The sequence below is a fragment of the Harpegnathos saltator genome, unplaced genomic scaffold, assembly GCF_003227715.2.
Source record: "Harpegnathos saltator strain DR-91 unplaced genomic scaffold, Hsal_v8.6 scaffold224, whole genome shotgun sequence".
NCBI classification, from domain to species: Eukaryota; Metazoa; Arthropoda; class Insecta; order Hymenoptera; family Formicidae; genus Harpegnathos; species Harpegnathos saltator.
The window spans coordinates 762,113-784,693 of NW_020230011.1; the positions used below are offsets into that span (position 1 = coordinate 762,113).

General features: G+C 38.7%; 5 protein-coding genes and 1 long non-coding RNA gene across 13 annotated transcripts; 2 read left to right on the forward strand and 4 right to left on the reverse strand.

The window, feature by feature from the left end:
- On the reverse strand, positions 1-934 carry LOC112588458 (uncharacterized). The gene is made up of 3 exons (XR_003112859.1): positions 877-934; positions 378-498; positions 1-89 (listed from the first exon to the last, which is right to left on the reverse strand). It is a non-coding gene; the product is annotated as an uncharacterized LOC112588458 (long non-coding RNA).
- Positions 935-1,836: 902 nt separating this feature from the next.
- On the forward strand, positions 1,837-6,157 carry LOC105188950 (galactoside 2-alpha-L-fucosyltransferase 3). The gene is made up of 3 exons (XM_011150689.3): positions 1,837-2,342; positions 3,891-4,619; positions 4,823-6,157. Exons 2-3 carry the CDS (start codon positions 4,156-4,158, stop codon positions 5,361-5,363), a joined length of 1,005 nt encoding a protein of 334 aa, XP_011148991.1. The 5' UTR covers positions 1,837-2,342; positions 3,891-4,155; the 3' UTR covers positions 5,364-6,157.
- A 1,000-nt stretch (positions 6,158-7,157) lies between these two features.
- Positions 7,158-9,965, reverse strand: Gas8 (Growth arrest specific protein 8). 2 transcript variants are annotated; one of them, XM_011150687.3, is made up of 8 exons: positions 9,642-9,965; positions 9,168-9,385; positions 8,821-9,082; positions 8,460-8,720; positions 8,171-8,338; positions 8,011-8,097; positions 7,733-7,942; positions 7,158-7,646 (listed from the first exon to the last, which is right to left on the reverse strand). In XM_011150687.3, exons 1-8 carry the CDS (start codon positions 9,642-9,644, stop codon positions 7,431-7,433), a joined length of 1,425 nt encoding a protein of 474 aa, XP_011148989.1. In that variant the 5' UTR covers positions 9,645-9,965; the 3' UTR covers positions 7,158-7,430. The 2 variants fall into 2 exon arrangements, with proteins under 2 accessions (XP_011148989.1, XP_019699581.1); XM_019844022.2 differs by lacking the exon at positions 9,642-9,965 and having other exon boundaries at positions 9,168-9,635.
- Positions 9,966-10,122: 157 nt separating this feature from the next.
- Positions 10,123-16,639, reverse strand: fbl (pantothenate kinase 3 fbl). 6 transcript variants are annotated; one of them, XM_011150678.3, is made up of 10 exons: positions 16,121-16,639; positions 13,795-13,975; positions 13,045-13,223; positions 12,777-12,950; positions 12,486-12,653; positions 12,200-12,276; positions 11,921-12,097; positions 11,646-11,781; positions 11,457-11,570; positions 10,123-11,370 (listed from the first exon to the last, which is right to left on the reverse strand). In XM_011150678.3, the coding sequence occupies exons 2-10, from the start codon at positions 13,916-13,918 to the stop codon at positions 11,317-11,319; spliced, it is 1,203 nt and encodes a 400-aa protein (XP_011148980.1). In that variant the 5' UTR covers positions 13,919-13,975; positions 16,121-16,639; the 3' UTR covers positions 10,123-11,316. The 6 variants fall into 6 exon arrangements, with proteins under 6 accessions (XP_011148980.1, XP_011148982.1, XP_025154301.1 ...); XM_011150680.3 differs by having other exon boundaries at positions 15,824-16,639; XM_025298516.1 differs by having other exon boundaries at positions 13,810-13,975; positions 15,653-16,639.
- Positions 16,640-18,674: 2,035 nt separating this feature from the next.
- On the forward strand, positions 18,675-21,489 carry LOC105188947 (protein RFT1 homolog). 2 transcript variants are annotated; one of them, XM_011150684.3, is made up of 8 exons: positions 18,675-19,031; positions 19,257-19,459; positions 19,601-19,787; positions 19,862-20,146; positions 20,211-20,342; positions 20,414-20,545; positions 20,633-21,133; positions 21,213-21,489. In XM_011150684.3, the coding sequence occupies exons 1-8, from the start codon at positions 18,972-18,974 to the stop codon at positions 21,369-21,371; spliced, it is 1,659 nt and encodes a 552-aa protein (XP_011148986.1). In that variant the 5' UTR covers positions 18,675-18,971; the 3' UTR covers positions 21,372-21,489. The 2 variants fall into 2 exon arrangements, with proteins under 2 accessions (XP_011148986.1, XP_011148987.1); XM_011150685.3 differs by lacking the exon at positions 19,257-19,459 and having other exon boundaries at positions 18,677-19,031.
- Positions 21,380-22,430, reverse strand: Lamtor5 (Late endosomal/lysosomal adaptor, MAPK and MTOR activator 5). The gene is made up of 4 exons (XM_011150686.3): positions 22,247-22,430; positions 22,061-22,122; positions 21,824-21,938; positions 21,380-21,720 (listed from the first exon to the last, which is right to left on the reverse strand). The coding sequence occupies exons 1-4, from the start codon at positions 22,279-22,281 to the stop codon at positions 21,657-21,659; spliced, it is 276 nt and encodes a 91-aa protein (XP_011148988.1). The 5' UTR covers positions 22,282-22,430; the 3' UTR covers positions 21,380-21,656.
- Positions 22,431-22,581: the final 151 nt, after the last annotated feature.

A 22,581-nucleotide genomic window follows, 5' to 3' on the forward strand; every position in this document is an offset into this window, starting at 1 on the left:
GTTGAAATATTACTCGCTTACCCACCGATGTCGCTGACCAAGAGCTGAATTTCCGGTTAATTCATGGAAACCATTTCGTACAACTTCACCTACATACAAGCAACAATGTTGAATTAATATTACAATAATTGTTACATTTAATCATGTTTCATGTAATCAAAACACTAATCACTAGATCTTCTTTTCCACAAGGAGTCGACGATCTATAGAAACATTACTTAATTGCGAGCGATTTTAAACGATTGAAATATTAATATAAATTTATAATGTACATATATCAACATTCAAATGTTGCGAGCGTAACGGGCGCACGAAATACTCCAAGGCTATATGTTTTATGTAATCACGCGCATAATTATTATTATGCGACGACTCACCGAGAATAAACGGCTCGACGAAATTTCCGAGAGATACGCTGAAATATTACTCGCTTGCTCATCGGTACTAGATTTCCCGTTCGATCGTGCTCATGGACGCCATTTTATGTAACCTCGGCACCTACGCATATATAACAATGCCAAATTAATATTACAATAAATTGTTACATCTAATCATCATCTCATATGATCTAAACATTAACTTCTAAATATCTCTCGAGCACGAAAATTCGTACCATCTACACCAAAATTACTTGGTTGCAAAATTTCGAATATGATCGAAATATTAATAAATATTCGAGACACCGACGTTCAAACGTTGCGAGAGCAAGCAGCTTTGGGAAAAGGAGAAGAAGAGGGGAAGAGGGAGAGGGAAAGGGCAAAATATTCTGAGATTATATTCTTTCTTTACTCGTATCATGACACGTACGAGATTGCCTGTCGACTCGCTCGAAACAATCGACGAGATTTCCGAAAGATACGCTAAAATATTACTTACTTATATGCCGATACCGTTGACTAGCTGTTGCATTCCTATTCCTATTGTGAACGCCATTTTGGTAAATTCGAACCTATGCACGAATAACAGTATCGAATTAATATTACAATAAATTGCTACATCTAGTCATATCTCGCATAATCGAGGCACTAAATACCTTTCTCGCAGGAAGTCGTACGATCTGCGCAAACATGTCTTGTTACAAGCAATTTCAGACGATTGAAATATTAACGAATATTCGAGATCAAATACAGCGTTCAAACGCTGCGAGCGCAGCCAACGAAGGAGAACCGTAGCCGTAGCGTCTCGGCTATTACCAATATGGCGGAATTACCGCCGGCCAATCAGCGAGCGTTACGTCAGAGGCCTGGTATTGGCTGCGCGAACGGTATCAACATGTAGCCGAAAATATTTTTTGTTACAAAATTTGTCTTACGAAATATAGAACTGACCTATACTTTGCTCTTGAATAACAATCTTCAACATCAGCATTAAAAACCGGGGACATGCTCACTGGGAATACCGGCAGTTGCTAGCAGAAACGTTACAATAATTTGAACATAGTGCTGCACGATGAGTGCTACACTTTCTCTACACTTTGTCCTTTCTACTTTCGTTTCACAATCGCCTAATCGTTTTGATTAAGTATAAAACTGACACGTTTCCCTCCTTCTTTCTTTGTTGTTGATTTAAAACCTGGATATATACCGAGCTCGTTTTCATGCAGAAAGTATGATCGAAACGAGTGAAGTCACGACATCTATGCTCTGAGAGCAAAGGTACAGAAAATGTAGACGATGCGAACGGGAAAGCAACAGCGTTCGCGTTCGCGTTCGAAAATATCGTCACGATACTTACATTTCGCTGGCTTACCACTCCTACAGTTTTCGCTTCCTATAAAATTAACGTTTCCAAAGATCCTGCCTCGATTTCGATATCTGAAAGCTTACCAACGGAGGGTGACGAGAAGTACGGTCGAACGCGCCGGTCCAGTCGGCGTCAGTGCAAATTAAAAATCTATACGTGAACGCATCCGGGGCAGGGAGTAACGACGGTCGGTGACGTCACGCTCTCTCTCTCTCTCTCTCTCTCTCTCTTCGACGAACATCTCCCGAGAAAGGATAGCGGCTCAAACCTTCGTCCGGGTCGAACAGCGAGCACCCTGTGGACATCCTGACGTTCATCCTGAGAACGCGTAGAGGAGGACAGCTCTCACAACGTCGATGGCGACGGCAGCGACGGAACGACGCGAACGTAGCGTCGCGTGAAGTTCGCCGCGGACGAAAAGTGCTGCGTCGACGACGTCTGCCACGACGGAGGGCGACAGCGACAGCGACGGCGACGACAGCCAGGGTGCAACAAGCGTCCGAGGGTGTCACGCCGGGCAAACATGAATGAGCCATCCCCGGGGCCAGTTGCGAGGCTCGGCCTGTGCGTCGCTAATCGTGAAAAGTTCGTCGGGACGGGTGAGTATGACTTTTCCTCTTTTCCGATACGTTCCGCAGGGTGTCGAGGGACAAATTCGTTGAGCTCGATTTCCGAGACGAGTTCGTGCGCCAAAGAGGCTAGAGGGTGGATAGAGCTTTCTAGAAGGATCTGAAAGCGTTTCGCGTGGTCAGATCGTGTCCTAATTTCTTACTTTTGCGTTAATTTTAACGGTCTAACCTTCAAGTGCGACAAGTAAACAATGGCAGTGAATTTGTTTAAGCGGAGCCTACATGGAATTATGTTGCATCAAGTGTCCACGACGCAATAATAATTTGATATAACGTTATCGGTTGTAACGATTCTACAGAACAGAGTACACTTTCTTGCAAAATTTGAATGGGAATTATTTTTTTGGGAATTAATAGTGACAATTGCATACGTTGACAATTACGTTGACAATAATGATTCAAGCTGTATGCCGCGTACGTAATTTCATCCCTGCGACGCAATAGCTTCGAACGAGCACATAAATACATATATGCGTCTCCGACGAGTCAAGAGAGAGCTTACCCGTCAGAGAGAAACAGGAAAGAAGATTGCAGTGCGTGCGATTTGCTGCTTGTCGGAAAATGACGGAGAACCTTTTCGCGAAATCTCACGAGGAATCTCGTGTTTTAACACGAATATTTCTACAAATGTGATAAAATTGTTTAAAAAGAATTTTTTTCAATTCCGCAATTACAATTATATATTTCATCAAATTGTACGTGTATCGCGTCTCGTTTCACAATATTCTATCGAATTACAACGTCGAAGTTCCTACATTGATGAAAAGTTTATGATGAATATGTCAAAGCGCGTATCATTTTTCAAAACTTTTCAACACTGCCGCTCGATCGCGGAAGAATGAGGATGCTCCGCCGAACGAATATCGGAATAAGAGGGGGGGGGGTTTCACACCCCTCATAGTCTTCCCCTGTGCGCCGTTCCCCACGTGTTAATTACGTTCCTATTAACACCGCTCGGTCTATAGCTGCAACTTGTTGAAGGAGAAAAATTACCGGTTCGTGCGCCGCCGTTCGTGCATAATCCTGAAGTACACGATAACGAACTTTACGCCAATTTTATCGCAAAAACGCAATAAATCTCGCGGTGTTGAAAGTCGCGCTCAACGAAATTGCTCCGTTATCGACCTTCGTAATACACGCTCACTTTTTCGATTCCTCATGTGTTACGTGGCTGACGTTGTTAACTTAGGTTTGCCGCTGACTTTCGCTTTCCCTGCATGCGATTTTACTTGAGCTTTGCACAGTGACGGTGTGTCGGCCATGTCCTTTTTCTTTTTAATTACCTCGCGCAGAGACAGTTGTCTCCGGTCGTCCTACACAACTACTTCCAGAAACACACACACACACACACACATACAATAAACGCCATGCTACACTCGTAAACGACACGCGCCTCAACATCCGCGACGGGCTACCGCTTGAATCACCCCCGTTGCGAAGTCTACGCGAACACGCGATATGCATGCTCCCACGACATTCACACGCTTGTCGCTCATTAATCGCATTATCGTTGCCAAGATGTGCGTCGAAAAGCAAAGGACATGGCACACCTGTAGATACGAAATGCCGGACTAGCGTGCGTGAGAGAGCGAACGGCCGACCAGTAGAGGCAGAAAGGCGAGAGGCAGAGCAAGTAGAGTAAAGAGAGAGAGTAGAGAGCAAGCACGTAGAGAAAGCAAGAGAGAGAGAGAGAGAGAGAGGGCAAGAACGGGAGAGAAAGGAAAAAAAAACGGGAGCACCCCGTCGCTCTCGAGAGAGCTCGCGTGATCGCAAAACTTGGAGAATGAGTCACGCTCAACAGCATGTGCTTGCGAGCGCGATAGTCCTCGCGCTGATAGTGGTATTCGGCATCCACGTCTTCCTGTTTCCCATGTACACGTCGAACCCGCCGGCCCGCCACACGAAGATCTCCGCGTACGAGCAGGCACTCTGTCGCACCACCCTGAAGAACGTCCGGATACCGCCGGAGTGGCGCAACCCTTGCCCCAAGTACGGCATCGTGTCGGCGGTGCAAGGCGGTAGGCTGGGCAACCAGATCTGGGAGTATGCTTCGGTGTGGGCTACCGCGAGGCGCACCGGTCTGGAGCCGTTCATGCCGCGTTGCATCCTCAAGACCTTGGAGGAATACTTCGACAACCTCAGCATCCCGCCGCTCAGCTACATCGGCAGGTGCACGTTGGACGTCGGCCAGGTGGTGAATTCGTTGGGCCAGTGGAACAGCACGGAGCAAAACATCATAATACCCAGGTTAAGACCCACCAATCTCATCAACGCGAGATTTTATCTCGCGGCTAAGCGGCAGCTCGTTTTCTTTTTTTTTTTTTTATTTTTTTTTACATCTTTACATTACGATAACTGGAACAGATTATGATTATGTTGAGATGAAACGGAACGTGTGGGTGAATCTCGTGATTTGTATGCACTTCAATAAAGTATCGTAACATTTCCAGGCATGCGGCTTACTGGTCTCTCATACTGGTCTGGTTGGATGACATACGACGAGAGTTCACGTTCAAGCCGTGCCTGAGGATCTACGCGGAGAAGGTGCTGAGACGAGTCGCGGAGAAATTCAATCTGTCGGCGCCGACCTACGTCAGCGTACACGTGCGCAGGACCGATTACGTAGATTACCTGTGGCAAAAGTTGAAGACGCGGCCCGCGCCCATAAGCTACTACCTATCGGCGATGGATTACTTCGCCGGCAAGTATAGCAATGTGGTCTTCGTAGTGACAAGCGATAATATCGCCTGGTGTAAATATAACTTGCGCAGCAAGCGCCACAGAATCAGTTTCGTGTCGGACAATGACGGCAAAGGCCCAGGGAAGGACCTGGCGGTATTGTCCGCATGTAACCACAGCATAATAGATTATGGCACCTACGGTTCGTTCGGGGCCATTTTGGCCGCCGGCGAGACTATAGTTTACAATGTAACAACATACTTTTCTACGCTGATCGCTGACGTTCTACCCAATTGGAGGATAATGAGTTGAATGCAGCTCATCACAGATATCCTGAAACGTAAAGTATCACGAGACATGAAACGCCTTGCATCACACCTTGCGCACCTCTTGCGACGCGATTTTTTCTCTTTGTTAAATTTGTGACAAATTACTGTCGGGGGAGGGGGATCCCAGCTTGTTTTAGCAGAAACAGTTTTCTCAAGACTATGATTAGTTTTCTTTGATATCGGCAAAGTGACCAAATTGTTCATTCGATATTTGAATTAATTTACAAATCTTTAACGGATTACAAATATGTGCAAATAAAATGGATAATTGTTACATATTAGTTACTCTTCTGCTATCTACGCGAATGTGATAATGATTTGAAAGTGTACCATGCCTTTTCATGTCGAGGAAGGATATCCTTACTGTTCTCGTTTATCATACAAGCAAACATCTCGCCAATAACGGAATAAAAAGTGTGTTGCTACATCTCGTTTTATATGTGTAATGGCGAAAGTGCATCACGCACACACACACATAAACACACATACACATTGTCAGAATGCTTAAAAATGTTACACATATATCGCTCTTATTTAAATTTAGTGTGTGCACACCAACTATAGGAACCGATGCACCTGTAAATGTAGCGCGAGCGAACCTTTCCAGAAACTCGAAGAAAAGGTTTACAAAGAAACAATGGACCACTAATATCTAAAATTAAAACAGATGCTTATTTTTTCTACGACTCTGAGATACAAACTTGACACGGCCGTAAAAATTTAATACGAAAAAAAAAAAGAGAGACGTATGGATCGGGGATTTATGTACTTTCCAAACACAAGGTGGTAACCAAATGAGCCTAATTCAAAAACACGCGTACGGATAAATTCTAAATTTTGCAGTGCTCAGGATTATGTCTGATTGATCTCTAACTTTCGCACCATCTTTTTCCGAGAACTGGATCTTCTGACGTTAGTCGGTAGTTTATAGTTTTCTATAACGTAGCCTATATAGCGGAAGTCTCTCGAGTTAATTGTGTTTACACGTTTAATGTGAATTTCATATCGTAGCGAGCGTGTAATGTACACACTTCACAAACACGATACCAACGTATTGATCATCTGTAAGTCTTATGATGTACAATGATTTCAACTGTGATTCTATTTCTTATTGTGCCAAAATTCTGAATATACACATAAACATGTATATATGTATATGTACATATATATATATATATATACATCTATATATGTGTTATAAAATTATATCTATATATATATACAACGCATTGTATAATATTTACAAATCTGTGAGCAAATGATAAATTATTTCTTCACTTAATCGTTAACTTAATCGTTAAGTATTATAAAAGAGAAAAAAAGAGTTTACGGACTATTATACGCGAGAGGCGGACGAGGAAGTATTTTACATATAAAAAAAAAAAGCCAGTGTTTGAAATTTATTAACCATGTGACCTGATGTATTTGACTTAAAGTGTTTTACAAGCTAGACTAGTAAATGTGTCTATATCTATATACGTTAATATCTATATATGAATGTATCTTCAATGTATTTAGTGCCTGTCAGTTGTTACAGATAAAATGTATGACAAAAAAAAGGACGGGTCGTTCGCGATATCGGACTCCTCGCTGCCGATTGAGCGACACAAATTGACAAAGAGACACACGATTCGAAGCAAAGAAATAAAAATAACAGATAAGTACTAAGATTACATGCAACTTTCAGGCATCGATACGATCTACTCTGTACATTCTCTGTGATAATTTTATGTAATTTTTGAGAACATAACGCGTAAGTGCTCTGAAATGTATTCGTTTTACAGAATAAAAGTACTACCGTGTCAAAATTAATTCTGTGCGTCGATTATATTGCGGGATGGAAAATAGCGTTTAAATAAATTGAGCATATATATATATATATATATATGTATGTATCCTTTTATGATGTATCCAGCCAGCGTTACCGTATTTATAAGAAACGCTATGTCTTTTGTTCCATCAAGAAGTATGTGCGCCCGCATAATTTTCCAGAATAAAGGAAATATCAGACCGCCACCAATGATCGCACAAATATTTACAAAAAAGTGTGCTATCGATTCGAGGTGACGAGACCAGCTGGACCCGAGCCCCATTTCACACCGGCCATCTTCGTTCTCAGAGGCTGAAAACCAAGTTCGGTCTTGGGGATTCCGTATTCCTGCAGTTTGCTCTCATAAGTCGCCAACAAATCGTCGTGCGCCTTGCAAACCTTCGCCAACTCGTACTGCAGTTCTTGTATCGCAGTATTTTTTCTGTTCAGCATATCCTGAAGAGAGAACAGAGTCGTCGCGCGTGGTCCAGAGATCCCCACAATTGCGATAGAATTGTGTTTTTCACACGTTTAACGCGTACCTCCAGTTTCTTGTTCACGGTAACCACCGCCACGGGATCCAATTGAGCAGCGGCTAACACCTCGCTGATCTGCGCCTCACGTTGCTCCAACAAATCCGACAGCTTCTCTAACTTTTTCTCCAGCAACACGTTCTTCAAGCCAGTTTTCTGTTGCAGCTCGAAAATAGCCGAGACGAATCTGGAGTGTAGCTCGTCTCTCTCGGCTTGACACTAAACGAAGACAGTATACATATGAGTCTTCGGCCGTAAAACTCGTCATTCAAACATTAATTGCTTACTTTTTCGAAGCGCAGCTCGAGCACCTCGTTCTCCCACTTAAAATTTTCCAGATCCTTCGTCACGGCAGACAGTTTCCGCTTCGTGTTCTGCAATAACATGTTTATTCGATCGTTATATTCTTGGTTTTTAACAATATGCGATTACGCTAAGCGCACTGACAGTTAGGCATTGCTTGTCCTTCTCGTAATTTGCGAGTTGACGATTCAGTTCGGTCACCGTTTCCTGCGAGATCTTTAAGTCGGCTGAGCACTTCTTATTCTCCGTGGTCAATTCCCGCACCTGCTTCTTTAGACGCTCCTCATTACTTTTCATCGTCTCCATTTGTTCCTTGTCGCAAAAGTTTCAAATTTTGTGCACTTTTCTCATCCTCCTCTTCAGTAGATTACTCTAGTTGTACATATATTCGCGAGACTTCACAGAAAGAAAACAAAAACAGAACGAACTTTACCTGCATGCTCTTAATTAACGACAGATTATTGAGGGTGATGTCGTTATAATAAGTTTTCATTTCGGTGAACGCGTCTTCGTGGTTCTTTATTAGATCCGCAATTTGCGTGTTCTTTCTCTCCTCCACTTCCGTGATTTCCATTCGATTCTTCAGCGTCAAGGACTCGTACTGATTAGTCAACTTTTGCTCGTACTTCTGCTCCATTTTCGTCGCTTCCGACTGGAATCTCTTCATCATATTGCTCATTTCCTCCGAGTTATGCTGCAGTTTAACATACGAATGCCAAATTCATTAACATTACCTTTATTATTAATAAAACCAAAGCATAGAACGTCGGCGGAATGTTGCACGCGCGTCTCACCAGCTTCAGTGTGCGAATCTCGTTCATGTAAGACAACTCCTGCTCCTTCTGCGCCTTCTTGAGATCTATCTTGTCCTTGATCAGCTCGTTCTCCTGCGCCGCGTGATCGTCCTGTGCCAATTTAAGAGCGACCAGATGATCGGCCTTGGTCTCCGACAAGTTGGTCTGATGCTCGTACATTAAATGTTTCACTTTCTGCTTGTACAACTTGAGCTCGGCCTCGTGCTTTTCTTCGAGCTCCTCTTTCTCACGTTCCTTGTTTCTGTTTCCAATTCGCAAGAACACGTGTGGAATTAATTCATGCGCGATTCTTATCGCTCGACAGTCGCTCGACATCGTTCAAGTACCTGACCATGGCGCGCGCTTCGTCCAGTTGGTGTCTCGTGATCTCCCAAAAAGTTCGCAACTTGTCCCTCTCTATCTGAAAGAAATTCCTCTCCTCCCGTTCGCGTTCCATCTCCTCCAGTATCTTATGAGCGTATATCTCCAATTGCTCCCTGTTCATTTTGGCTGTATCTACCCCGTCAACGGTGTCCGTCGTCTTCCCTTTCGTCTTCTTGGGACCCTTCGATGGTTCCGAATAATTAACAGCGAGCAATTCGTTAATAGCCAAAAGAACAAACACAACAATACAAAACGAAACTCTACTTTGCATATACTTATGATACGTAACGTTTTGAATTTAATATTTACCTCATTTACATAAAAATTGTATGCACTGATCATAATTTTAACACTTAATTGTAAAAATCGAACGGTAATAATCGACCCTCGCAAACTCCTCTTGGCAGATAATAGTAATCATAGTCAATGAAACTTACCATCGTTTGTCGATACCGATAAAAAATGTGTAAAAAACGGTTTTATCTGATAGAGTGACTTCTTAAAAAATAGTAGCAAAATGTAGTGCAAGTAATAACGATAACGACAGCACTACAAAGTCCGTAGTCCTACATCAGCTGACCATGTCTGACGACTCGATTAACTTGATACCTTATAAGTATAATGGTACTGTTTTGTAAGATCGTTGCTAAGTAACCACGTCTTGTACCTTACACATCGACACGGATTATACGTGTAACTTAATTATACGTGTAGATCTCGTTAGAGACTTTGTACGCAATCGCAATTTTCAAACAGAAAATTAAACATACAAAAATAACAAAAATACAAAAATAAAATATTATGAAGAATTATGTATAATATGTCGCTATAAATAATATACTCAGATTGCATGCACACTGTATTAGCCCTAAAATTTGTCACAAAATTTAATTTTCTCAAGAATAACATATAACGCGATATATTACAATGATACTTTATTTGATATCAAAGTTCGTTTGGCATGTTTTCACAATACAATGTAACGGAAAAACCTCTTTGTTTTGTACAAAGATATGCTCACGATAATATATCAAATTAATCGACAAGTAACAAATAACATACAAAACTGTATCAATTGCCGTTGATGTTGGGCAATTAAAATAGAACGTACACACGTCACATAGTGTATCGTTAAACTTTTTTTGCAGCGATATCAATATTTTAATTACACTTACATTATTCTGTATCATGCTTCTTGGAATCATAATTTAACAGCTGATACTAAACTCTTAATATATATATTGTGTCATCCCGCAATACCCAAATTAAACTTCGCAAGTATTATACTTTGCAATCACAATATCTTATCGAAGTAATGCACATAAATCTTGTAAAAAATTTATAAGACTTGCTATCGCCAGTTGCCGGCTGTGCAAATAATAGTGATATTTTCTACTAAAGATTCACGCGCTTAAAATTTACCGAATTCACACAACGCATTAACAACAGAATGTAAAACATATTCACGATCGGTGCGAAAGTATCTATCACTAGAATAGCTTCGTTCGCTGATTACAAACTTACGAAAAGTAGTACAAGTTGTAATAACGCGACTGCCGTTACTTATATACATAAAAACCTGTGCATTCGTAGAAAAATTTCACAATATAAATTATGAGGTAGAACTAGTCTATACGGCATGTAACGAACATTGGGATGGATAGGAAACAAGACGATCCTTAATCCCATTGGATTTGGTCCATTATCGCCAAGTCGTGATGAATTTGTGCTCATAATCAAACAATTATATCAACCTATATAGCTACCTTATGACAAACAAAACAAAAGAAATAACCCCAAATACAATTACTGCTTTCTATATGTGGAAATTATAATAAATTATAATAGAGGACAATGCGTACAAATATAATCTTAATTGTACTTAAATATCGAGACACCCTTCCTCTCGCGGTCTCGCGGTATGCATAGTAAATGGCTATTTTTCTTCTCAATATATATGGATTTCTAAATAATTAAATAAAATATAACAAAAATAAATAGCTATGTCGCGAACAATGTAGTATTCATTTAAAAAATGTATTCTACAGACAAGCTTGATCGTATGGAATGCTACATGTTGCATGACCGTTTCCCAATGTTTTCCTCTTCTGTTTAACTCGATTCGCCGTTAAATTGTAACAGACATCCGACAGCACCGAAATATCCCTGAAATCATAAAAAGAGAGAGATATTTACGATACATCCGAATCACTCGTCTCAAAATAAGAAATACACTTCTCCAATTGTCTCACTTCATGTTCCAAAAACAGAGCTTTCATGGTTCCTTTGGACCAATAGTCCATAGCATAGGCCAATAATTTCATCGATATAGGATTTACCCTGAGAAAATTCCCAACAAATACAACCTACAAACAAAGGCAATTACAAAATGTTGACTGGAATATAAATTGCATCGTAATAACGTGGCTTGCGTGTATTACCCTCTCAATTTTCTCATTAACAGCACACATGCGAGCGATGGAACCAATATTATTTGTAATGGTGACAAGTGTTGCGCGTGCCAGGTCTTCCTTCGTGACTGCGTTCCTGCGGTCCTTGGAATTCATTTGTCCAAAACTGCGTATGAAAACAACAAACAGTGAAATTGCGACACAAATTAAATATTTGATACAAAAAATTGTGCTATAGTAAATAATCAGCAGAGTTGAGATAATCAGCAAGATAATCAAATCAAGGATTGTGCCGTAAAGTTTACCTGCTAGCAACTAAATCACCGGGAAGACCAAAGGGGCCATAATCACCGCCATATATGTCTTTCACCAATTTGTCTACTTTTGTATTATCACCGCCCGTCGCCAATTCTATCGCTTCTTCGAAAGTGTTGCATCCAGTGAGTAAACAACACAATCCTAAGAACGTTCCGCCACCTAAACTATAACAGGCATAAACTTTATACTAACATGTTGCTCCAAAATGCACATATACATTTTGCCGGTATACGATATATACGATAATATAATAGTCCACAACTTACCTCGTCCCAGATATTCTTTTGTAATCCTCTGGTCCATACACAGTTAATATGCTTACTCCGGAACCTATATTAACGAGCTGTAAAATATTGTTTTATAAGAAGCAAAAAACCACGTGATACAAAACAAACGCAAGATTATACCAAACGTTAAAAAAGTATATAAAGAAGACAAACCTTGAGGGACAATAGAGGATATATAAATGAGAGAGCAATATGAAATAGGAAACTTTTTTAACTTAAGGAATACTTTTTTAACACTCTGTATATCCCAGTGTGACATCCTTACCAGGAAAGGATAGGGTTCGGAAAAGTCATAAGGTACTTTTTGGCATTTGCTGTTATCAGTAGGATCCGACCAATAATAGCACTCGTGCGGATTCGTGGTTTCGATGTAAAGCATCCCACGTATTAAACTATCTAACTCGTCGAACTTCGCCAAATTCATATTAACCTCCTGGGAAAAAAAAAAAAAGAAGATATTTTTAGTTTACCAGGGAATGATTATATATACTTATACTAAGAAGTGATCTCTATCACAGTGATAACGATAAGTATACTGGAAAGTATGATTCAATACCTTCTTAAAATTATCCTCAAACTTGAAGGCACCACCACCAGTGGCGCAAACCGTAGTTACAAGATTTGCCATGCCCTTGGATTTTGCTAATGCTAGGAAATTCCCCATCTCGCTCGTAGGAAATCTTATAAAATGTAATGTACCTCGTCTACCTCTAATACAAACATTATCCATCTGAAACAGTCATTAAGTAAAATAATTAAATAATGTATAAGCGATAAAACGTAAAAAAATGGAATATGTGGAATATTTAATATGCAGCACTTACTTGTAGATGCGTATCCCGATGTCCGGTTTTTCCATACGCCGAGTTTTTAGTGAGGTATCGGCGAATATTTTTCAGTGTTTCTACTTCTGCGTCGGCCTCGTCTCTCGTAATGTCTTTCGGTTCAAAGTACACTAATTTACATAGCGTACCGCCTATATCCATTCCAAACCAAGGCATTGCTATAAAATGATAACGTATATTCCAATTTGTGTAAGAATATGAAAAAATGTGAAAAAATACGTATATCTTTCTGCTAAAAGAAACAATCGTTAGTGATTATATAAGAGATTAACAGCTAAAACTACACATTACGTTTTCGCAAGTGTGATCGTTAAAAACTCATGCAGAGGAACTGTTGCAGAAAAAAATATAAAGATATGAACAGACAGACATACACACACTCACGCGCGCGCGCGTGCGCACGCATATACATAACAAAAAAGAATATATATAATAATAATTAGCTAATATTCAAACAAAATAAACTTTTCTATCGCAAGCATATCTATTATACTTATATACTTTGTCACATTTAAATGTTATTTAAATTTCATAATAACCATATTACTAATATTTCAATGCACTGATGCTCAAAAAAATTATACTGCAGTGCTAAAAATTTTAAAAGAAATCATATTTGCAATGCGAGGTGAAATAAATCAGATGCCACGTAATATAAATAATGTAACGAATATGAAGAAATAATTTATAATAAAAGTAAAAATATTAGCAATCTCTAAGCACACATACAATTCACTGACTCACAAGGGGATGAGTGATTCCTCGCTTCTTTGGCAGTGGTCTCAGCAGCGGCATATCCGTTAGACGTCATGGTTTCTGGAGCTAAATTATTTTGATGGCTTTGTGGTCTCATTGTTCAGCGTTGTATGATTCACTGCAAAATCCTCTATTATAGTAAATAGCTTCTTTACTGCAACATAAAAAATATATATGTGCTTAAACCTAAAATTAAACTTAAAATTAAAAATTTATTTAAATCCAAAAGGTATAATATCAAGTAGTACAATATGAAATAATATATCAATGATTTAGTATCTCGCACTTCCAAGCCCCACATAATATGACTTAATGATGGCATGACTTAATAATAAATAATAAATATTTAAAGTTTTCTAGTGTAAAACATAAAACTCCTCAAAATTTTACAAAAGTTACAATTTTTTTTTGTAAGCTATTCTTGAATGCATTGCCATCAGAGCCTAATGTCTGAATTCACTTGCGCAACAATACGTAATATACTCACTATTTACATTTACGTCATATAATATCATGCGCATATTCATCTTTTACAATGCTTCCATGTATTTTCATATATTATGTTTACAGTATAAATGTGGCTAGTGTTATATCAACTAATGTTTTGACCCATATTATGATGATTGATAACATAATGAAAAATAATACATTATAATTGTCACTTGAGATGTGAAAAGAATTTGAAGATAACATATTATATATATTTTAATAATATTAAATATATTAAATATATTATTACTTGCACATGTTCTGCATGAAATTGATATATTATAATATATAAAAGATATACCTAGATATACTTAGATTTCTCTGTTAGAATAATTTAATAGCAAAATAATAAATGTAATATTGCTGTATTTTTGCAATTATAATAGCTCTCATTCCTCAATTAGTTATATTCTATTGTTTCACTTTTATTATACATACAAATATAGTATTTTTAGCTTTTCAACATACATTCATTTATTCAGCTATCTGCTTACTATTCTCAAGTGATAAAAATATAAATACAAAACATTGTACTGTACAAACAGAATGACTTGATGAATTAATGAATGTCTGATAAACTTATTCTTATCATTACTTGCATTCTTATCTATTGCTCACTTATATTTTACTTGATTCTCATTGAAATACCATAATAACTTCTTTGTTTAACATGGAAAGCAGTGTCATCAATTTTTTCACATTATGCGGGTAATGACAAATTATTGTAGATTAAGAATGCATAATCAAGCAATGAGTGTGCACAATCAACAGTACCAATAATTGAGAAGACAACTAGATGAAAGTGATATACCTACAGAGATCTTTCCATCTGAGATATGTCTCAAAAACCAAGTTCACTTAGAAACTGTGTTTGCAAAAAAATGAACGTGTGTCGTTATTAACTACTTAACATAAACTATGTGTTATTATATAGCAGTATATGACATTTCCACTCACTTTCATCACAGAAAATATGAAGGGCATGACGTATCACTTTTATCCACTTATCTCTACGATTAATTGAAAATGAGAAATCGCGCACTCGCTTGTCCTCGAGCGAACGACGACGTCGTCGTCGTCGTCGTCGTCGTCGTCGTCGTCGTCGTCGTCGTCGTCGTCGTCGTCGCCGCGGTCAACGTTGTGATATCAAATGATTTGCCGATGACCGTATCACGCGATCAAGCAGGATGACGACAACGCGGCGCAGCACGATAGGCCGGCGTGACACTTACTCATCATATTTTTACGGAAAACAGTACGGAAGAACGCTAGGCGCGGAAGGAGGGCAGTGGCGGTTAACAAGTGCACACGACCGTCAGCAAACAGTATAATATGTACGTACAAACACAACGATGCTGTTCGTCCTCACAGTGCGGCTACCTGCGATCGACTGTGTTCCTCGCGTGAAGAGCGTATGACTTTTAGTCAGGCTTTTAATACCACGCTATAAGCCGTGAAGCACGATGGAGCAACAATTCGCGATTCCGATAACTGTACAACGAACGGGACTCACGACGTTTCGTGGGCGCGAACGAGAAGAAAAATCCACGTATCTGTCCTCCTTCCTCCTCGTCGAGTACGTCCGTCTTCTTCGGAGAACAGGAATTATATCTTTCGGAGTCTGTTTTTATTTAAGACGGTCAAATTCCACACCACGAGCGAAACCGGCACGACGTGATATCGTGCGTCATAGGTTTCACTTTTCTCCACCACCGTCTGCTCCTCCTATATACTTGCTCTTTCTCTCCTCACCTTCTTTCTCGCACTTCTACTTTCGCACTTTCGGGGGATATATTCTTCAGCTATTTACCTGACACAGTTATCACGAAGAGTTAAGAAAATCGACGCGTTGTATGCCATGGTAGATTAGCTTAGGAACAATACTGCTTAGATAATATATCAGCTGATATATTTTGGGTTCTTCCCCTTTCCTCCGTTCCTTTTCTTATTTTCTGCTAATGAACAATGGTTGTCCTTGGGACGCAGCTTTACCTTCACTTTCCTATTTGCTTTCTTTCCCAACACTTTTATCGAACCATCTTACTACCGAGAAATGATAATAACTCTTTGAAACCCCACTTCTTTACGCAGTCTTGAATTGAAAGGAGTTGCCCTATCACAATTTTCAGGCAGCTACACTTCTCGCTTTTTATTTACGTGGGTACTTGCTTCAACGTTACACAATATATCACCTCCTCGCGTACGTTATCTTACTGAGATAAGTTATTTAAATATTTCGTTTTAGATGTTAGGAAAAAAGACATTGAAATACAGTCGACGCAATCACGACTTAGCCTGGTCGGCCATATTGCCGACTGACAATCCATCAGCTGTCAAACTAATGGATAATTCATACTGCATGTGTGTACGTGTGTGCGTTTGATATCCATCAAAAATATCCGATATCCGAGAAGAAAATTTATTTTCTAAAGAAAAAATGTCGCTAACTGAAAGCTTTACAGAGTAAATTTGCTGTTACTTATTTGCTTGTTACCTGGAAATCCTTCAATTTGTTCTGTCACCTTTTATTTATTGTTACTTTGACAAATACTTAAATTAATAAACGATATTCAAATAATCAACTATTAAAAATAAAAATTATCCATCGTATTGAATCATATAGTTGGAAATAGAAATAGAAATAGAGGTTGAACTGGGGTTGAAAGTGAAAGTCTGTCTTACTTGTCGTTGAGTTGTACTACGAATTGTTGATAGAGATAGTGACGACTCGTAACGGAGCCAATAAAATAACGAAAGTTAGGTGAATTTTATGTTTTAAATAACACACAGGATTCATTAATGTGTTCTCATTCTCTAAAGATAGTGATATCCTAACATTCCTAATCGGGCGCACAAAATAAATTGGCATATGGAGTAAGCTGTAACCTTCCAATAGCCATATATAATTCAACTCGTTAATCAGGTGCATATCTGAATATCTGTGTTTCATGACTATTCCATAAATCGGCAACAGTGATCTGAAGCTCTTGACCTGTCACGTATTACTTGTCACTTGTACATACACGTGTCAGGTTGGATTGCGTTCCGGTATTCACTGCCAGCACTGAAATTCTATAGTATACGTAACACAAACTATGTATTTTCAGTATTTGGCAGTGAATTTTGGAACGCAGCTTTGATGACTTTCGTGTAACCTATATAGCGCGAAAAATTCAAGCGATATGTTGATAGGTGGCTTCGAATGCTACTACACTATTGTTTAACATGAAGGTAATATTTATGAACAATTTGCCGAACGACCGAGAATAGCCATGTAAGAATAAATTGATGGAAAATGAAGAAGGTTAAGAGGTAACGACGAATTAACATAAAATTAAACTTTAAAACGAAAACGCAAATATTTCGGGTATTGACCTGTCGTTACTTTAACCTTCCTTATTTTACGTTAAATTAATTTTTACACCGCTGTTTTCGCACGTCCGAAAGATTGTCCATAATTTTCTTTTCTTGTTAAAAATATGTAATAGATATTCGCGATTGTAGCCCATCTTAAGACAAATACAATGATCATGAAAGCATTCGAAATTAGACATAAGACAAGTTTAAAAGCAAAAGTTTATCGTTCATATTCGAATACGCGGTACGCGATTAACATATATTCCAATTCACTCTCTGAAATCTGATTAACCTTTGGGATGACCCAGGAAGTGCACGCTCACTCTCTCTTTTGGTCTGTTCTTTTTAGCTGCACAGTAGTGCACAGTTCAGTAGAACTGGTGCAATAAGTTAAAGTGAGAAAAAATATAGTTGTCTCGTTCTAACTTATTGCACTAGTTCCGCAGTGCAGCTAAAACGAACAGACCGTTTGTCTTCTAATGCACCAGTTCAGCAGTGCAGCTAAAAAGAACAGACTACATGACACATCATTTGCGTTTGTTCGCATACAGCATACTTTCGGGACATTTTCTCGTCAATATTATTATTATGCTTTATACACTCTCTATCTTCTCTAACCTTTCTCCGATAAACTGATCGAATTCTGAGGTTATAGTTATTAATTTGTACAGGCACGAGAAGACAGAAACAATGCATATGCACTTCCTGCTGTCTCACTCCCATTATTCGTAGGTGTCACGTTCTTCTATAGGGAAGAGGAGCCCATGCTCCGTCTATTCGTACTTGGCTGGTTCCGATATTCACTGCCAGTACTGAAAATATATAGTTTATGTCACATATATTATAGATTTTCAGTGCTGGCAGTGACTATTGGAACGCACCCTATTGGTTTGTTCTTTTTAGCTGCACTGCGGAACTAGTGCGGTAAGTTAGAGTGAGACAACTATATTTTTTCTCACTTTAACTTATTGCACCAGTTCAGTAGTGCAGCTAAAAAGAACAGACCACAGATGTCTATGCTTGTAGCGCGAACAGCGCACCCGTAAGGTGTAATTACGTCACGAAATGTTATCAGCTCGATTAAAATAATAATTGTTCCTTTTCTTTTTTACGGTAACGGAATCAAGCTTGTGCGGTTAAAGCAGTCGACAGTATGAATATAATCGAGAAGAAATGATCAAACGTCAAAGTAGTTTTAGGCTTCGCGATTATCTAGAATCCACATAACCTGTTAGAGTTACGTTGACGTTTGCTTTCGGCGGGAATCTCAAAATATTCATGATTATTGTCAAATCTGCCTGAAAATGCCACCGAATCTTCTGAAGAGCAGCTTAGAGAACGCTTCCTTTAACATTGTATTTCAGGTACACTGGAGAAATGTATTAGAGTATTTTGTTGATCATCTGGTTACCATTGTTTAGATTGTTACCTTTCTAAATATTTCATCATACTAACGCATAGTTTTTACTGTTTTCCAACATTGTCACTCTCTCAAAAGCAATCTACTAATCAGAGGCTGTTATCCTATGTACTTTGTACTAGTAAAAATACTAAAACTACATGAAATTTCAGTATAATTCTTCTTCCAGATATTTTGCCGCTGTGTCACATTTGTCTTGAACGCATTTGTTGTTCGGCATGTAGGTCAAGCAATCTTAGGTGTCATTAATGTGAGATTGTTGCTGTTGGAATCTATGATACTGTTCTTATCACGTGAACCATTTATGAAAGCATGTCTGACTAATACAGCAGAACATAACTGGGCTCAAGTTGTGAACCTCCTCTGGTTGACGTTAGTTTGTCATTTTTCCTATCATATATATATACAGAATATTTCATGTTTTAACAGTCATACCGCACCAGTATATTTCATGGATAATATGTTGATTATTCTCTCATATGACCAAATTAATGTAAATTAATCGTATTTTAGAGTGCCTATATGCGTTTTGATGTCTTTCCTGTTTGGATACATTTGGTTATTTTTGCTCTCTACTACAGAAGCATTACCACCGTACTATACATTTGCAGTTTGGGCAGTTGGACTGTCATGTATCATAGAACTGTCTTCCTTAATTGTTCAATTGGTCGCGAGTGCATTCCTATTTGTTAGGCTTAAAGTAAGACACTGAACAGAAAAAATTGAAACTCTCTGAAAGACAAATGTCTCACCATTATAAATATATTTTTCCAGATAATTCTCGACACCATTATGATTACTATTCGCACCTTGACATTTGTCCCTCTAATATTATACCAGCCGGAGAATGCATTACTTGCATTTAGCATAGCTCAACTTGTTGCAGCAGTATTTTACACTACTAGTCACTACGTGTACTTCCACTATCATATCGCAAAGTTGAATAAATACGTGCACAAGCGGAGGATGTCACTGAAGGATAGCAGCGACGAGTATGTGGTGAGAGAATTTCCTTTTCGCGACGTAAAGGATTTCTTACCAGGTCAGCTGGCGAACAATGTATGTATAAATATGACTACATTATCGTTATTATCGTTTAAGAAGTACAACAGTTATTTCGTAGGATTCATATCTTGATAGAAAGTTAACTGTTCTCACATGGAGCTTCTTTAGGCAAGGAATACTAAAACAAATTTTGACGGAAGGCGAGAGATTAATCATGACTATAATGCCGGTACTGACATTCACGGAACAGGTATATTCGCGCGCTGACATTTACTGCGATATCGTTATCAGAAATTAATTATTCTTCTTGCCTCTTTTTAGGGTATTTATGAAGTTGTAAATAATCTAGGCTCATTAGCCGCCAGATTTATTTTCCGTCCAATCGAGGAAAGTGGGTACTTTTACTTCACGCAAATGATAAGGAGGGACAAAGCCATATCTGATCAGAACCTGGTCAGTGTCGAGACTGCAATTTCCACTGTATATAACTTCTAACGTACTTAAACCGAAGCAGTTTATGTAAACTATGTCCTGTTGCAGGTGAAGATACAAGAGAGCGTGAATGTTTTGACACATTTGTGTTCAATCGTTATGTCTATCGGTCTAATCGTCTCGGTGTTTGGTCAATCTTACTCGAGCACGTTACTTTGGCTATACGGCGGCTCGAAGTTGACCTTGCCCTTACCTATCCTCCTCCTAAGAGTACACTGTCTCGCGGTGTTACTGCTGGGAATTAACGGCGTGACAGAATGCTACACCAACGCGACGGCCGATAGCGCGACCATAAACAAGAGTAACTTGATCATGGTGTACGAATCAATTGCGTTTCTGGGCGCGTCATATCTATTCGCCACTTGGTTCGGCCCGGTCGGTTTCATCCTTGGCAATTGCGTGAACATGAGCCTGAGGATCGTACACTCTGCACTGTTCATCAACAAGAGATATCAAGACACGATCTATCGTCCCCTACGCGGATTAGTCCCGAAACCGATGTTCTCCGCGTCCTTACTCGTAGCCGCGCTTATCACTAATATATCACACGTAAAAATATTTCAAATGAATTTTGGTCTATTTTATACAGACACTGCTAATTTGATGTTAAATTTCTTCTATTCCCCAGGCCTACTTCTTCCCAGCTGAGAAAGTATTGCACCTGGTGGTCGGTGTGGTGATGTTCACGATCGTACTTACATCTTGGATATACGAGCATTACGAATTGATCAGACTCGGTACAAACAAGTGGTATGAAAGAAGAAGCAAGCAAAGAAAGAGCGAATGACCTTAGACTTTTATGCTGTGAATTACTCTATTTATGATAATATACAAGTTCACTACAGATTATAGCTGCAGTGCAGACAGGCTGTTATAAATCTTGAATTATAATATAATTACACTTATTTTTTACAATCTTATAGTTGTGATTCAAAAGACAAATCCCAATGAAACAGGAATAGCCCTTGTATGTATCAAAATTTATCCAGTAACATGTATAAACAATAAAGTATTCTCGTAAATTCTTTTGCGAACATAAATGTTTCCAGTGGTGTAAACAGTAATAATTATCTCAAGTTGAGATATCTTTGTATATAGCACCAACTACAAGTCCCTTCCTGTGTATAAGACATTGCCTAAAAAATTGATTTACAAGTTTAGTATTATTGCAGATTTTTATGCTATTTGATAGTGCAGATTCTTGATCTGCATCAGCAATGTCACAAAAAAAACCATTACCTGCTGTCATTTTGAAGCGATATGATTGGTGTTGGTGACTTTGGCTCCAGTTTCGCAACTTGATCTGCTATAGCTGCTATTACTCCTGCGCTATCACTTGATGCGTTACCTTTAACTGGAAGAGTTTTGCTATTTTTCATGTGTACTTTGATTTATTACATGTAAGTCTTATCTTCACCATCTTTTGTGTTTTTACAAACGCTATAATATGCATTAACACAATTGATAGTTTATTACCTCCTAAACAGAGACCAGCATGATCAGCTAAGATGCAACCAATGACACCTTCCTCACTAATCCTGTATGATGATATATTTAATTATATCACATGACATAACCAACATTTATAAAAAAAAAAATGTTCTATTTGTGTTAAGGAAAATTGCTTAATATAACCTATATCCACAACCTAACGGAACTTACACATCATCCAGTGTTTTCTCCAAATTTCGTTCCATTATCTATCTTCTTCTGTATAACGTTACGAAAGATGAGTAACACCTCTTTAATTGTCAATTTGATGTTTCGCTATAAAAATGGCCAGTAATTACGTTATCACACAGATGACGATTGGAACTCAGGATAGTTGGCGATATATTGTATATACCACGTGATCATTGTATATACCGAGCGTCAATAATAAAGATGCTATATAGGTATAAATTGAACTTTGCTCTTTACATTGCATTTTAAAACGCATTGTACTCGAATTGTCACGGGATATCATAAATTATGCATGATCGTTTCACTAACGTAGG